The sequence below is a fragment of the Eufriesea mexicana genome, unplaced genomic scaffold (genome assembly GCF_001483705.2).
Source record: "Eufriesea mexicana isolate 0111107269 unplaced genomic scaffold, ASM148370v2 scaffold325, whole genome shotgun sequence".
Taxonomy (NCBI): Eukaryota; Metazoa; Arthropoda; class Insecta; order Hymenoptera; family Apidae; genus Eufriesea; species Eufriesea mexicana.
This window is the reverse complement of record NW_016908500.1, coordinates 530570-549064: the sequence shown is the minus strand read 5'-3', so window position 1 is coordinate 549064 and position 18495 is coordinate 530570. Positions and strand designations below refer to the sequence as shown.

Genomic DNA, 18495 nt, shown 5'->3' with positions numbered 1-18495 from the left:
ATTAAATTTTTTCTTGCTTAAATTTTTAATATACATATATCATATCCACATACGTTTCATATGTATTATTTAAATATATTGGTAAAAGTATAATATAATTTTGTTATATATAAGAACTATATCGTTAAATAGAATATATAGTTAAAAAATTCAAGATATATTATTGTACATTTATTTTAATAATGTTATGCACGTTACAATTGTAAATAAAAATTTTATATTAAAAAAATAAAAATAATAAAATAAGATATAAAGAAAAATTATGTTTAAATATATTTTATCACATTAATTATTTTAAATGTTTAGAAGTATAATAGCATTACAACAACAAAGTGGTGAGATTGCACTTTCTCATGATTCAGAACCTTGCATATATGTCTATATTTCTAATTAAGAATGAAATTACAAGAATTTATCACGTTGAAAGATTGTTACATGACAAATATCAGTTACATGTTAGCTAATAGTACAATTTGTCAATTTATTATAAAATTAATCTCGTCTCAATTCAATTCAATCCATCGCTATAATTTATACAAAAAAATAAAAGGAAACAAAAAACTAAGAAATACAGAGAAAATTTACAAAATTATCAAATAAGGAAAAAGTATAAAATTGATACCATATATAATATTTTTATTGTATAACATTTTTAAAAGATTATAGCCATATTTATAATTCTATAAAATTATGAAAAAGTCACTACATTAAAATGTAGTTTCACTGAAGTGACATCAAAATTTTATATTTTTCGCAAAATCAAAAATGATATATATATATAATAAGAATCACAATAAAAATTTAATAATTAAGATTAAGATTAAGACTAAAATATAATAATTACGAAAACTTTAGTTTAGCCAGTAATTTAATGACCTAACCTAAGTTTATCCATTAATTTAATAACCTAACCTAACTTCATTCAAATTATAGTCCTCTAGCACGATTAATACTGTGTACTACCTTTTCGTTTACTTTTACCCGGTACTATCTTTCCTATGAACATCTATCAGTAACAATATTTTGTTAAATTTTCAAACCAGAAAAATTGGAAGCGAATCAACCGACTAAGTCAACCAACAAGCGAAGCACCATTTTTAGCCTGTCAAGGTCTAATAAACAATTCAGTTTACACTCCAGACAGATCTCTTTATTTTTACCGAAAAACTTGACTATAACTTACACAAAGTTATAGTCAACGTGTGAGATACGTTTAGTATTATATAAAATATGTACGAAAAACTATGTCTGCAAAAATATTGTGAGAAATAATGCGAATACCACGAGATATTAATAAAAAGTTAACTGCTCTTGTCAAGGTATTGTAAAAATAACACATAGAAGAAAACAAATTTTTAAAATATAAGTTTCATTGAATTATGAAAGTAAAATGAGATTATATACGTACTTCTAATTGTTTCATTTCTTCAACATGTTCAGTTTATGAAAATAAACTTTATATTTTTATTAGTATTTTACTATATCTTATAATACATTTACTATAGTATAAATATTTAGTATCTAAAAATTAAAAAAAAGTAAGATACGGAAATCTGAGACAGATTATTATTTTTGAATAATCTCAGAAATGTTATAATGGCTTCTAGAAAATCTGAAATATTTTTAAGAAGTATTACTTTTCAATTTTTTTATTAATATTGTTGTTATCTAACATTAATACTCAATTACTCGTCAAAATTAAATTAACTATATTTTCCCTTAGTAAAAACTAAATAATAATCTTTCTATTAACAATTAATACGTAATTAATAAATTAAAATACGTAAAACTAATAACAATCACACAAATTTGTTTCAGAACCTTGAACATTGTTTAATTAAAAATAGAAAATTTTAAAGTTAACAAAATTCGCGCCATAAACATCGTTTAATCATAAAAAGTGTAAGCATTCGTCAAAACCAATATTGTTTAAATTCCGTTAGCCACGGAATCTAACCTTAAACGTCTCTTTATAACGCAGAAAAATGTATATTTATTAAAAGATCGGAACGATTAATCGATATTGGTTATAATTAAAAACCACTGAAGAAAGAGAAAATTTAAAGAAAAATTCAGAATTTAGAAAGCAATACGTATAACGTAAAATGCTCCACATCTTTTTACTGTACGAAATAATTTTAAACTTGTTTCCAGTTACACCTAATTGTAAATATCACCAACTGTACAGTTGTGAATACATGTTTACCGTAGTACGCATGCGCGCGCGGGTATAAGAATGTGAATAAAAAGAGATGGCAAACGGAACACATAAGCAAGAGGAACACAGCATCATATCCACTTTTAGCAACATTGCTCATTACAGCTGACATCAGCTGTATTATATTCTCGTAGCTTTCTTACCTTCCTGTTTTCCACTACATTGTTCCGTTCAATTTTATTGTATCGTGTATTCGAAACAATATCATTAAATAAACAGTAAACAAATATTGTATTTTTAATCATTAAAATTCGATTACAGTTCGAATTTTAAGTAGAAAATTAGCAAAGACAGGATGGAAAAAGTTTGTATGTAAAATCAATCCAATATTTCTACAATCTATAACAGTATTGACAGTAAATACGTATATTTGATGTGACAATAAAGAAGTTCAATAAAGTCATAATATTTTAAAGAAATAATTTGTCATATAAGAATATGGACTAACAGTGTTGCTGTTATCCTATATACTTGACTCACGTTGTGAATCATGTGATATAATTGATTAATTTCATTCATGGAAATGCAACTTCTTAATACCACACAATGAACGTCTGTGTGTGTACATATTGAACAAAAAGTAGGACTACTTTAGTCAGTTGAAAGACGAAAATATTATTCGAAAGTAGATCAGTAATATTATTGGAGGTTAATTATAAATAATATAAATACTATTTATAACCGTTTATCATATTACAAAATATCGTACTCGTAGTTTGTAAAAATAAATGGCGATTATTCTCAAACAATGAACACATGTAAACAATAGCTACATTTGAGAGAATATACAATTGAAAAACCGAGAAAAAGGACAAAGCAAAATTCCAAGGCGATAATATAGACCTGCGAAGTAAAAATGCTTGTTACGTGTGAGAATAAAAATCTATCTAAGCGTAGGCTGTGATGTTGAATCGATGCTGGTATTGGTTAGGTGCAGCGTCTATGACATCATCGATGGCGTAATCACGAAGACTACGATCCATGACACAAATCAAATACTCAAAGACAATCGCGGTTTGAGGAGACAAATGTTTAATTCATAATCAGAAAAATGGTTTACTCCTGTTTCAGGATCACAAATATTTAACAACCATTTTTAAGATGTATTCTCTTGTATCTTTTTGCACAGTATACTCTAGATGTAAGTTACTGTTACTCTTATTAAGTATTCTGTACTCAAAATTTTGAAGAATTTCAATTTACATATTCTAACGGGATCATTTAGCTCTTTTAACTGTATATTTTAAAATAAAAATATATTAATAAATATACTAACAACTATAATAATAATGGTGTTTTGTATCATGTATAAGTATAATTATAGATATCTAATATGAGATACTAAAAAATAATAAACACTTTTTTTCATATTGTTTTGTAAATAATATCATTAGTGAAATTTGTATACTTTACTTATATTTTAACAGAATATACAAATAATTTTACATGACTTTCTAATTTTTTACAAAGATTAATACTTTGAATATATTTCCAAAATTTATCACAATATCGACATATAAATTTATACTATAAAACAATTGAATGTTTGCCAAAAAAAAAAAAAAAAATAAAAAAAAATAATTAATAATGGAATGGAAGACGAAACTATGTATATTCATATTAAAATTTTTAGTAAAATAAAGTAATAATTTCGTACCTTCCAAAATTACAACAAGAATTTATTTTTTAATTATTATAATAGTGAAAATATAGTAAGTGGCATCAAATAAAAATTATATATTACATTATGAAATTTTCTATAAATTTATTATATTATATTACTATATTATCATTAAATAATATATTTACTATAAATATTATATTACTTACAGTAATATATACTAAATTGTAAAAATTTTTATTATCATGCACAGTGGCAAATGAAAGTAACATTGAAAGCAGTGGCAATGAAAGGGTGCAACTATATAATTATTTTGCACTATTATTTATTAGATCGGACTCTTCTGACCACAAAGATTAATAAATAACGGATTATTATATACTTTCAGTATAAAATCATTGTGGCAACATAATAATAAAATTAACAAAATATAATTATAAACCTATGATAAACTAATTGTAGAAAATACTATACAAACACAGCTATTTTCCATTCTTATCTCCAATAAATCAGACCGATTTCTATTATCTAAATTTCACAACAGCAAGTGACAAACGATTATATATTTTTGTATTTCATTTGTAAAATTACTAACATTTTAGATTATTTTCTATTTATTTAATTTTTTTTTATGACCATAACTTCAAAATGTATGATGTAAATCTAATTTACATTTTCTCTACAAAGATATGTTAAAATTCGTATTTCAGTTTTTATTTTATGTAGATTAACTAAAAGGCAAAATAACTTATAATATCTAAATTAATAGAATTAATACATTACTTTAACGTAAAAAATAAAAACATAAAGAAGTATAAAGTGTCTTGTACAATTTATAGCAAATTTAACTTTCTACTCTTATTATTTTGTTTTTTAAGTATAATAAGTGCGTCAAAAATATTCTATACCTACCGATTGCGTAATACAAAACATAGGATAACTCTTATAACGTTTCGTAAAATTACAGCTTAAGTAAAAAGTGATGAACTTAATATAAAAAAGAATAGGTGGTGGTAAGAAAATGCAGGAAAAGTTAATTATCCTCCGAAGTTACAAATTGATAGTATTAAAAATAAAATAAAGTCGTAAACCGAACTATATGGCTAAAAGAATCACAGGAAAGAGTATTGCATTATTAATTAAATTGTTATGAAATTTCTACTATTTTATAAATTAGACAAGAAGCAAAAAAGAAGAAGAAAAAGACAAAAGAAAAACGGGAATAGAATCATCGTTTTCCGAATGATTCATGATTTATTAAGTCATCGAATAAATGAACATAAATTGATTCTAACCTTTATGAAGATATATATTTCTTGTAATGCAAAAGAAATATCGAAAGTTCAACTTTTCAAATTAACGTAGAAATGACATTTATTATTTTCCAAGATAAAATTTAATTTCATTGTTCAAATAACAAAATGTAAGCATTATTTAACATTATTAAACTAAGAGATAAATTTCATTGCAATTACATCGATCGTACAGTGATAATCTAAAAACAATGGATTTAAATCAGATATATTTTCTGTGCCGTAAATGTGTTACGTTGTACCGTAGAGGTTATGTTCGCTATATATATCGCGACTCCGTTGCTCGTTAATTTCAAGAAGCTGATTCTAATCGATTATAATCACTTACGTATCTTGTATCTCAATATTATCTATAATAATAACATATCAATTATATAATTGAAACAAAAGCGAATTTTAATCGCGTTATAAATTCAGATTTAAATCAATGTCACATGTATTGGAGTTATATCTTAGTAGCCAAGTTTCTTAAGCAATTCACAACTTATTTTCACACAGTGAGTCACAAGGTTATATTTATAAATCGGTGCCCAAGAAATTTTATACCAACACTAAACTGTGACTTCTAACGCCAGATATACTATTATACAGATATAACGTTAAAAATACCATAGAAAAGAATCTGTCGCCTATTATACGGATATTTAACCGAAGTATAAGAGGAATGATGTTTTTGACCTTTTCCCTCGGTATGATGTCACGATAGGTTTGGAACGGGTAGTAGGTAACTCGTACTGTCGAAAACTCTAACCGTGTCACACTGATAAATTTAATTCATAAATCTACGTAATAAATAGTGTTTGCATATACTATAGCTTTACTGCAAGATTTATATCGTTAATAGTTTTATTTGATAAAATGGAATAAAAATATTTCGTTACGTACATATTTTTTTTCTAGTTTTTGCATTTTGAAAATATTTTTAGTAAGTTTCTAACAAAGTTTTTAATAAAATTTTAAAAAATTCGATCATTAAATAGAAGAAATGTTACAAATGAATAAAAGAAATATTCTTAAAAAGATGCGAAGGTCATGTGTAATAAATATCGATAAATAATAATATTTATAATGATCCTTCAAAGCTAACATATTTTAGCATGTTAAAACGACTAGAATATTTTAATAATAATTAAAAATTTAGCAAACAAATTTTTTTACTCTTACTATATATGATATTACTTTTAAAAAGAGAAACGAGTTTTTTATACTTATAAAGCAGAAACAAAACACCTATGTATTATTATTCGGATACATATTTAAGTACTTTGACTTTCACATAAAATTCAGCATTATATGAGACTTATTTAGAATGTCAAGAATTATTCCATTAATTTAGAAGTTTTATGTTTCACGACTGCTACGAAAAGCAAGTAAATTTACATTATAATTTAACATACAGATACTCTGAATACGTTTTGTCTCAGGCCTTTAAAATTAAGATAACATTTATTTTATTTTTCTTTCAACACTAGTAAAAACACTTGTATATTGAAAAATATATACACTTATTTACACTTAGTATTTAATATAAAATATATGTAAAGACGTGATTTCATTGTTTTTCTTATTATTTTTTTTTATCTTAAATTTCCATTTCAGATAATTTATCTTGTAAAATTAAAGAAAAAGAATGTTACATTTATAGTATTACATAATATGCAAAGAGATTATTTAGTAATAGTCATATTAAAAAATATTACTGCATTGATTTACCTTGATTTGAAGGTGACTAAAAGGCGAATTTCTCATTTGCTCATTTTTCTACGTTATTTTTCTATAGATATTGGATTATGAGTACGATTTAGCCTTTGACCAACCATAAATATGTAAATAGACACTAATTTTGTAACAAAAATGTCGCATATAAAATTAATATTCATGAACTTGGAATTATAACATTTATTGACGAAGATACATGAAATAATCTTATTTTCCCTAAGTAAAATTGTACTTGCAATACTTAATTCATTAACTACTATTACAATTGATATCGATCATAAAGTATATATTATTTATGATTAACTATTCTCAGTAAGTTATATTACTTCAGTGTTAGTTCAATATTTGCAAAACACACGAATTGTTATTGCTTTTTGTTCGACTACATTAAACATACATATATTAGGCTTCCTGTAATATTCTATTCATTACATTATCATACATAACAAGATACTGATATTTATGTTGAAATTACAAAAATGCTGCTATATTAGTAAATTTCATATTGTACTTTTAATTTATGCTTGTTACATAGATTTCAATCTCAGATTAAAATTTGCTAACTAAATGCACTTGAACTAATTTTAGCTTTTAATATCTTGCACGACATAATTAATACAATTTACGATTAATATAACGTACTGGATTTTATTATTATATTAAAATACTGGAGTTCGATTACTGATATTACTGACCTTATTCTTTTATTGCCGTCTTCTAAATTTTCGTTGAGGAAAGTTGACGAAAATTTTATTTTATTTACTATTTATCACTTATTATCAACCAGTGATTTAATAAATTTAAATAATATATGAAATAATTTACGATATTTAAAAAATTTTTTTACTTCTATTTTAAAGTGTTTAAGTATTTATATTTAAATATTTTAAACGCATCATTTTTTTATTTTTACACGTATTTGTTCTGTATAATTTCGTTACTATTACATATGAATAATTTAATAAAGAATCTTTTATTTTACTAGCTTTAATGTATAATAATAATAATAATAATAATAATAATAATAATAGTCAATAATATATCAATATTAACCCTTTGCACTCGACGACTTTTTGGTTAAAGAAGAGTAGGGGTTTGAAGATTTTCTGCTATAAAGCTGATGATATTTTTTTAAGTAGTAAATAAGAAATAGTATAATAATTGACATGTAGAATTATTTGATTTCGATACCTCGCACACCGTTACATAATCTTAAATTTCACATAATAATTAATATCGATCTTCGAAATTTTATTAAATGGCAACTGAAGGGCGCCTCTCGAGTGCAAAGGGTTAAAGTAGTAGTCAATATTTTCAAAACATTGTATTTTATTGTAAATTATAAAAGTAATTTCTTTTCGAAAAATGTAAAACAAACACACACAGAATATATAGATACAATGTGAACAAAAATTGAAAAAAAGATCTTTTCACGTATAATACTGTAGGACACAATTTAATTTTATATTTACATGCACTAACATTATTTTAAAATATTCTGAACAATTTTTGAAGCTATTTATGGTAAAATAAGTTATTATAAAATTAATTATTAAGAATAATACAAAAGAATAGTACGACATTATGAACTTTTTTTGTTAACGAGATAATATGTCATCATAATTAATAATAATAAAAGTATTGAATTTTATACTTGTTAAAACATTTTTGTTAAAAGTAAAAAATTTTTAAATCGCATACAAAATTTTATTCTATTTTTTATCTCTTTTAAATATAACGGTAAACGAAGTGCATAGTCCGATTAGATAGTCGAAAGTAAAATACCTTTAAGAGGTATCAGAACAGGAAATGACTTCTGTAAACGGAAGCTTTTGAAGACTCTCTATTCGTCAGAACAAATTTGAGAAAAATAAATAACTAAGAAAACGAGAAACTTCGATTTTAGGTTACGAGCAACGCGTAAAACCGCGCGCATTTTGTTTCAAATTTAAATCTCAAGGCTTTTAGTATATATTCTACTGTTATTCAATCAAATTAAGATTATATAAATTAGTTTATCGATTAGAACAATCAGCAAATGCAAAGAAAGATGAGAACAAGCTTACTATTCACATACCATAACCTGACATATGCATTTTAGTATTTTCCAATCTACGACACACTTTAAATTAACTAAAATAAAATAAAAAGGCGCCATAATTTCAATTATTAGTATACGATTATTGTTATTTTCACGAGGTTGAAAATATAATCGTAAAATGTTAAATAATTGTTATAACGATTAAAATTAAATCGAGGAAAATGCTTGAAACATAAATGATGTATCATAGGTTATACCAGAATCACGCTAGTGTCTCGAAGTTCCAACAACTGTAGATGTTGAACCTGCTTCGCTTTAACTCGAGGCAAAGCTGACCGACTAAGGCTGAATACAGTACGAGAATATACGGTTTGGTATAATGACCCAAGCAAACGTGTGTGAGTGCACGCCCAACTCAAGGCAAGCAGAAAGAATGACGAAGAGAAGAGCGAAGAGTGCCGCTTGGAAACGGAGACGGTAGAGAATTCCTTTCACCCTACCTACTTTTCGAAGCTTAAAGTAAGAGACTCGAATTAAACGGAGGGGGAAAGAGATGGTAGATACCAAGGAGGATATGCGCAGGAAGGGAGGAGAGCGAGCGAGGTTGAGAGAAGGAAAGTAAAAAATGCCCGAGAATGATGGAGAACAAAAATCGTGGGTGTGGAAGAAGGGTGGAGAAACAGAGGAAGAATTGACGTTCGAACGTAGCAGAAAAATTAAAAGACAATCGTGGCACTTAAAAATTACGAGATTTTCTCTGCTGTTAGAAATAAAAGTATAATAAAGACTGACTCGAGGAAAGGAAGACGAAGAAGAAGAAGAAAGAGAAGAAGAAGAATAAGGAGAAGGAGATGAAGAAGGAAGAGCAGAAGAAGAAGAAGAAGAAGAAGAAGGAGAAGGTTAAAGAGTAAATTCGCACGAGCGAGCAAACGAACAAGTGCAGGAACGAGCGAGCAAAATAACAGGGGTGAAGAGAGATGGAGAATGACGAGAATGGAACGAAGCCGAAGTGGCACGAGCCCGTTGGTGGATGCCATGCGGCATGAAGCGAACTGCAGGTCAATCCGGTCATCGGCCCCTATGTGTTCCCAAGGGCCACTGTTAAGGGTTCCATGATATTTTTCTCTTACTTAAATCTCTGATTTTTCCATCGTTTCACTAATTTTCTTTTACCGTCTTACTAACGCTCCTTGCTGATAACGTATGACGCCAATGCACTTCAGCAAATAGATTTATTCCGTTTCCTTTACTCCATTCGTTGATAAATTAATTGCGAGTGTATATAATCAATTTATTCATTCATTTATTATATTTAATTACTAAAATGCTTTTAGATACGTGTAAATATGGTATCTCAATAAACAAATTGAATTCACTTCCTTTCATTATTGTGATATCAAATGTTGCAAAAACGAGTCAATACAGTAGAATAGAAATAAATTTAATTTATTTAATAGTTTGTAAATTATATATTTCAAATTATGTACCTCACAAATTTTTTGGCAATTAAAAATTATATTAACGAATTTGATTTTACTAGTGCTAAATATTATCAAAAATTTACATAACAATTGTTGTTGTATAATTAATTAATATTGTACTCATTTACATTATAATATAGTACATTTTATTAATTCAAACACGAGGTTTTATTAAAGTACTTTAAAAAATTTTTGTATATTTATTGTATCTTTGATAAACTTTATCCTCAATGCGTTTTTGCGATAATCGTGTTAACAATATTATATAAATTTTACAATAACTTCTTTAAAAGTTCGAAATTATGAAACCTGGTAGGAAAGTATCAAAAAGTCAAAAACTTGTTACGCGTATTACTTTCAGGGCAAACCACTAGCTTTTTGCGTGATACATAATTATTATATATCACTGATTAATAAATGTTGATTCAAAGATAAAATATTTAGTTGATAAAATAATCCAATGTTAAATAAATAAAATATTACAATCTTGCATAATTTAAATAGATAATTTGTAAAGATAATTTGTAAAATTAAATTTTATAAATTCATTCCGTTCATAATTGATTAATTTAAAATCGAATAATCTTAAAATTAAACTAAATAATACAGTCAATATGTCATATTTAAATTTCTACGATATTCAATGTAAATTCATCGCTATAAATTGCTAGGAAGTTAAAATATTATTTTAAAATAAGAATGTAATTCAAATGGGAATAATGGCAAGAGAAAATTATTAAATAAAGACGCGTACGTACGCGTTTAATATGGATAATTGTTGGTTTAAAAAGCTGGTAACCAATGTGCATGTATGAACGCATGACCGTATGTGTAAGCGACATTCACAGATAGCTGAGGAATCTATATATGGCAAACTTACGGAACACCCTATATATGCGTGCGTAAGAATGTATACGGTGGTCTGCACGACATAGACGAAAACGACGACGACAGTGTCGACCATGGCGAGGACCGCAAAAGTGGGGGCGCGTAGACATTTCCTTATTTAGAAACAGAGAAACGTCTTTGCTAGTGGAGCAGCTACTGCAAAGGATTTGATAAAATTTTAAAAGCCCTCTTGTGTATATGAAGAAAATGAACAGAAAAATATTATTTTAAAGTACAAACGGAACAAAATAACCTGTATATTTCTATATTTCCAGAGTTTTAAACAACGCCATCAGTTATAATGAGTAATTGTTGGTAATTAATATTAAAGTAAGAGAATAAATTTATATAGATAAAATTGCAATGCTTGTATGTTTATATATATGATAGGAATTAAATATAAATATTCGAATAAATGAAAAAATTACTATATTTTTCTTTGTTATCCTTAGCAGATTAACTTAGTCACTGAATAAATTCAAACAGCTTCTTGTATGTAACGACAAGCTACTGGAAATTGATTCATAAAATATAACGCATTTTACATCAATTTTAACCATCTATATTGAGTAATCTCTTTGTAAGAATATTTGAAATGGTCCATTCGTTCACTAAGTGATTTTTGATATGCATCTATGGGTATATACATATGTAATGTTAGATGTACTTTTACGCTTGTAAAATCAATCACACATAATCAGTATAAATTATAATTGTATTTAAAATATAACGGAATATTATATTTACTTTCATTATTACTTATATTAATTATTCTTAATAAGAATTATCTTAGTGAGTGACAAATTATTTATTATGTGGTTTTTAATTAAACAAAAAAATATTTAGGATTTTTACTAAAATAATTATTTATTAGTATCGATATTTATTAAAACTATTTTGAAAGAATTCAATGCACAAGTTAATAAATAATTTTTAATGTATAATTTTAATGTAAGGATAAGTGAAATAAATAATTTGCAAAACTAAAAAGGTCAAAAAAAGATTCAACTTATTTGTAATAATAATAAAGCAATGTTAAAAATGGACTGTAATCAATTTAAGTAAATCAATTAAAATGGAACATTTATAAAACAACAAATATTTAAAAAATTATATATTTATAAGAAAAGACAAAAATTAGATGTTTTTTTAATTTAACATTTATGTTAATTTAAACTAATACTGTAATAAACTATTAATATTTAAATTATAAATTTTGATAACAATTTACTGTTGAAACGTATGTATCCTTGCATTTAAAATATTTAAGTTTAAGCAAACAATTGTAAAATGCATTGTGAATAATTATTTACAACACGTTATAAATTAGTTCCTAAAATAAATATTTATTATGTAAAAATACTATTTTATATATTAAAATTTAGTTTTATCAATATATAAAAATATAAAATTGATTAATGTTTTGAGAAAAATATTTCCAATGTTGAGCTTTAATTTTTCTTACATTAGCATCAAAAATAACTCATTACACTGATTTAATAGCCATAAATCGAGTACAGTATATGACACTGGGTAAAATTATTTTCTCATTTTTAAATACTCATTTATGTTAATTACCATTTAATACACGGTATAAGGACACCACTTGTAATTTGATGCTTTACTAACAGCAGTTTTCGTTATCGGGAACTTATCACGAAAACTTGTTATCAAACGATTATGATCTTATGTACTGTTGACACTAAGCGCGTGGTACACTTGAAATCTTCACATTATAGAGCGGTTATCGTATCAGATAAAATTCATTTTCAGAGTAAATCGCTATTACGGTCAAAAACCTCGAGTACTTGAGAAATGTAGTGAAATTTGAAGAAATTATTAGAGAACCTGAAATTGTTATTAAACGTGTTAATGAAAAATTCTTAATAAAGTTTTTTCTGCTTCGGTAAGTATTTACGTAAATTGTACCTACGTACGATATCGTCCGCGATCACTAACGGGTATGTGTAACCTCTTCGCTAAAGTAAAAGGAAGAGAAGCGAAGAGAAACAAAGAAGAAAGAAGGAATGCGGCCGCTACCGCCTTTGCTGCCACTGCTGTCGCTATTGCTGCTGTCGCCTCGCTACTTATCGTTAGACGATACTAAAAGAAACAACCAGAAGAGAAAAGAAGAGTCTTCGACCGGCTTGTGATACTCTAGTGATGGCTACGAACACGAGCAATCGTCATTCAACATACTGAGAATACCAAAGCGAAACGAAGAAAGTATAAACACGCGAACCTCTGCTTTCAAGGAAGTCACGTTTCCTCTTCGTCCAGCTTTCTTCCCATCCACAAGCTAACGATACATACCACCTTCCCTATTGGATAGCTCACTCATATACGAGCAACATTTATTCAGTGAATATTTCTTATTTTTACAAACACATCACCGTTTAAGGTTATAAGCTTACTATTTCGTGTTAAGCGGTTACTAATTTATTTTTATTTGCGTTCACTAATTTTCAAGTGTAATAAATTAATGTTTGCGACAATGAACTATTTTCGAAAGAGAAAAATAATATCACGTAAATATTAACCGTAGTTACTAACTTCATTGGTTGAATTATTACCACGGAAAACATGGTGCTGAAGAGTCGAACGCGGGAGCGATCTGTAGGTTTATTTGATCGCGTACAGATGTCGTGCATATACTTTAAAAACAGCGAATAATCGGCGTAGGTATCGTTTATAATTCGTGCACTACGAAAAGTTGGTCGACAGAGAGTTACATTATTTGTTATATTTTAAGGCACTGTAAAGAAATAACTTTGTTACATGAATAAACGCAATTATACTTAAACAACAGTAAGAAAAAACCATTGAAAAAAATGAAAATTTAATAGACAAAGTAAGATAAAAATTTAAATATCGTTATATATTTGTTGAACAAAGAATTGAACATAAATTTGTCTTTAATATATACGTTGATATATTTATTAAAATAATAAGAAATATACTATTTACATTTGTTAATCTTTTGAATACTTATAAACAGGTTAGATCAAGTACAAGAAAGAAATTTCATGGCAAAGAAACAGTTATCAGCATTAAATTAAAATGAAGACACGAAGATCGGTGTAATTTGGTAACTTTTAGGAGCTTACTCATAAAGAGATCGGAAAAGAAATACGATTTCGAAAGAGACGAAAACAAATAACAATAATATTGTGTATCAGTATACACGGCAATGACCTATATTTAATATTAATAATCATAAAATTATTAATTAACTGTTTAAAAAGTTCAACATATACGAAAAGATATTAATTAAATGCAGTTCTTTTTTTACTCATTATTCAAATTTCTGGAAGAAAAGAAATATAAAAAAAAATTTGGAAACATATTTTTATTGTATTACGAGTTAATTTTTATATTTGAACTAGATATTCGAACTAAAAATAGGTTATATTTATATAATTATGCTCAACATAATTATATAGGTAACGCAACATATTTATAAATATATCTATACTCGATATAAATACTATTAGCAGTATGCATTCGATCCAGTTGAAGTATGAATTGTTTAGTGAACTGTGATGTGACACTAATCAATCTATTATATTTCGGAACGTGTGTGATTTCATACGTTTCCATTTGAAATGATTAAGCACAACGACCTAGTAGCAGAAGAAAACTAGACCTCGTGTCTGTCCAAGTTTTCGCTAGACAGTTTCGAAAGGACGCGCTTGACAACGAGTTCTATTCACGCCACTAGGTCACCGAGAAAACTTGCTACGTCGTGTTCGAAATAGATCTCTCGGACACGATTGCAATACGGTTGAGCCATCATGAACCATGCACTACGATGAACAACATTGTATACAGATTCCAGGTTCGTGTCACAATGAACACACGATGTTTACTCTTTCAAATTTTCCGCTAGTTTCCTTCGGTCACGTTTCACACTAGATGCCTCTCCCTATCTTACTAAGCTAGTTAAGTTACTTTTCCATATGTTACAATCCTGGTTGAAAGGGACGGTTACAACGTAGCAGAAGACTAGATGCGCACGTTCCATGCGTTCGTCTCCAGGCGCTGTATACCAGTGTACGAATACTTGTGTCAAACCGTATACTATATAGTCCGGTTTCCTAACCTATACTCCATTTAATCTGTTATTGACAACGCTTACGAACAACGCATTAAATAAACTGTCGTACGTTTTTCTGAATAATACGGTTTAGTTACTGCGCAAGCAGTATAATTTTCCAACGGAATTACACTCTAATGCTTTCCGACTATAACGTTGTACGCAATACTGAAAATACACGTGAGTCGGAACAAATATAAGGAACAAGAAACGCGTAAAACTGAAATTTAAGCACCGACTAGTAAAATATTATAGCAAATTGGAGAAAAAAAGAAAAGAATAAAATAAATTTCTTTGCATCAACAGGACTATATCCTCGTAGGAATGCGCGAGATCCGAGAGCTTTCGTAAAACCGGTTCTCGTCGTAAACGTCATTTGACACATTTCCTGTGAAACAGTATAGACGACTCGAATGCATATATACTTTAAGTAATGTTATTTTCAAATAAACGCAAAGTAAGAGAGAAACTAAGTTTTTAATCTGACGATAAAAAATCTGTACCCGCGTTTATTTTTTTAGAATTATTAAGATAAGACTATTAATCGTAAAAATGTTGAAAATCGCTTTTTTCACGCAAGAATCACGTACTGTGAAGTAGTTATCTGTTATTTGCGAACGCGAACAGAAGTTACCATGACAAATACAGCATAAGTATAGTAGAGAGGTTCGATTAGACGAGTTTGTCTTTTATAGCAGAAAGGATCGTAGCCATTAAGAGTAACTAGTAGTTTACAAAGGTAAAGTTACTTTTAGCGAATATTAATCATCGCTCGTGTAAAGTGAGTACCAGTATCGAAAATTTTATTTTACTTGTAATATTATAAAAATAAATACATACACATTTCAACTATAAATATACACAAGGTTTGTTTCCATGAGTAATAACGTGCTCTTTATATGATGTTTGTCCTTCCAAGATCTAAATGCTTACATTAAGTATAATCTTAGTTCTGAGTCACAATGGAAAAATCATTTCAGAATTTCTTGTGTATTAGATCATTACATGAAATTCATTAGAACATATTCTATGGGAAAAATACTAAACATGATCCAAAGTATTTGATCAAATTATTTTATGTATCGCGTTCGTTTATGTTCAGTTTTTAAATAAAATATATTAATTTATTGGAAGGTTTAACAATAACTTAACAAATTTAAAGAATATATATATTCTTAAACTAGTCAACAATCAAAGACTTTTATTTTAATAATTTCATTCATCCTGATATATATACTATATACTACAGGTACTATAGAAACCAGGAGTCATATTTTTTTAAATCGAGTCTTTATAATTAAAAAGAAATCTGAGATACAACATATTATATATAGTCTTAATATATTAAAAATAATTGAAATTTTAATCGATAATTTTTTAAAATATGCACTTTTTAACTATATATATGTACACAATCAACTGAAAAAATTGATACATTCATAAGATGAAACAAGTACGACAAAATGGTGTATATTAAGTCATAATAGACTTTAGAAACACGTCAGTAAGAAGCAAAGACTGTAAAAAATTCATGATTCACGTGCAAACTCAATACGTCTAAAAATTTAAATTATCTATTCTAATTTGTAAATCTTTTTTCCGACGGTATATAATTTTCGAACAATATATACACGCGCGATATTAATTTAATACATATGCATATTAGGGTATATTAAACGAACGATTCACTCGGATTCACATAAAGTTTCACGAGAGAGGTTTCTTGTCGAAGAAAACTGAAAGCACCGTAAACGTAGCGCGAGTCCGCATGTGTGCATGTACGCGCGCACAAGACTGTCCAAAAATAGAGAGTGAAAAACTATTCTGGAGAATAGTTGATAGGAGTGAAGGAGATTACTGAGAACGCACATATTAACGAATAAGAGAAACGCGTAAAACACGAGGCTGCAACGTGTACCACGAGTTTTTCATAATATTTCTCAGTCACTGTACTGAACACTTGGTACACTTGATTTCACTGACAGTCCCCCCTCCCCGGATTCAGTATCTTGTTTCCTTAGTGGTACGTGATAATTGTGGGCCAGGCTGGCTGAGTAGGCTATTGAATCGAATTGTGTCAAGATTAGTGGAATCGATGAGTTATATGGATCGTAAGTCACATGAAATTGTAAGTTACTCTGGTCGACTTACATTGAATAAGTTAATTTCCTGTTCTTCTCGCTCCGACGTAGAAAATTGGAAAAATAAAGTGAACGGCAGGCTCGAAGACACGAAGAGCAGACCGGGACGCGTAACACGTGACACACGATCGAGATACGATGTTTGCGAGCAGTTCGTTGCCGATTATGGCAAACTACGAGGCAACAAGAACCGGTCTCTCATGGCATGAGCAGCGTTCCTCGACGTTACGTATTTTTTTCGCGTGCGCGAATGCCGTAGCGAAATCCGTAAGATCTCGGAAACTATGGCGAAAGTTTCACAGGCATGTAGAACATGCTTGGACCGAACTCCAAGTATGAATCGCTGTGGGCGTTAATCATGCAAACCAAAGTAAGGCGTGTCGCGAGTGAAATGATGCATTACCAAAGGTACAGAAGATATTAGTGGATTAATGGTTGCTTACCTTCGTCTAGTAGGCGCTCTACATGTATGAAGACATTAGGGAAAGCAGCTAACTGCTTTCGATCTTTTAGTAACTGTGACAGGTAGTCCGCTATACTCTGCGTCGTCGTGTTAGTATTATCACACATCGCAATTACTTGATTACTCCTATGGCGGTCACGCGAAAATAGAAAAAGATACAAAAACAAAAAGGTATTGCAAAGAGAGGGAAACGGAAAGAAAAAGTGAACGTTAAACGTAAACGAGCAAGAGACAGACGACGTTGCGATTAAGATCCAAAACAGCAGTCCTTTCACGTTTGGTTTTGCACAACGTTAACGCTGATTTTTCCGTTATTCACTATTATATCACTTTGCTTTCTTATTTTTCTCGCACAATTATCTCGTAATTAATACAACTCGCTGTTCGTACGTCGCGCCTCCTCACTCGTGGTTTCTCTGGCGCGCTCCTCGCATACGTCGCCACGATTGCGTTACGTTTTTAGAAATAGCGGAGTCAGTATACTATGTGTAAGGAGGAGAAGGAGGAGGAGGAG

At 28.3% G+C, this 18495-nt stretch overlaps 1 protein-coding gene across 5 annotated transcripts in view; it reads right to left on the bottom strand.

Moving 5' to 3' along the window:
- Positions 1–18495, bottom strand: part of how (protein held out wings) — a 49844-nt gene that overhangs the window by 30670 nt on the left and 679 nt on the right. For 3 of the 5 annotated variants that reach the window (XM_017912140.1, XM_017912139.1, XM_017912141.1), the window contains exon 1: positions 17962–18363. In XM_017912140.1, the coding sequence (XP_017767629.1) occupies positions 17962–18088 (127 nt within the window). In that variant the 5' untranslated portion in view covers positions 18089–18363. The other 2 variants (XM_017912137.1, XM_017912138.1) reach the window with 2 other exon arrangements.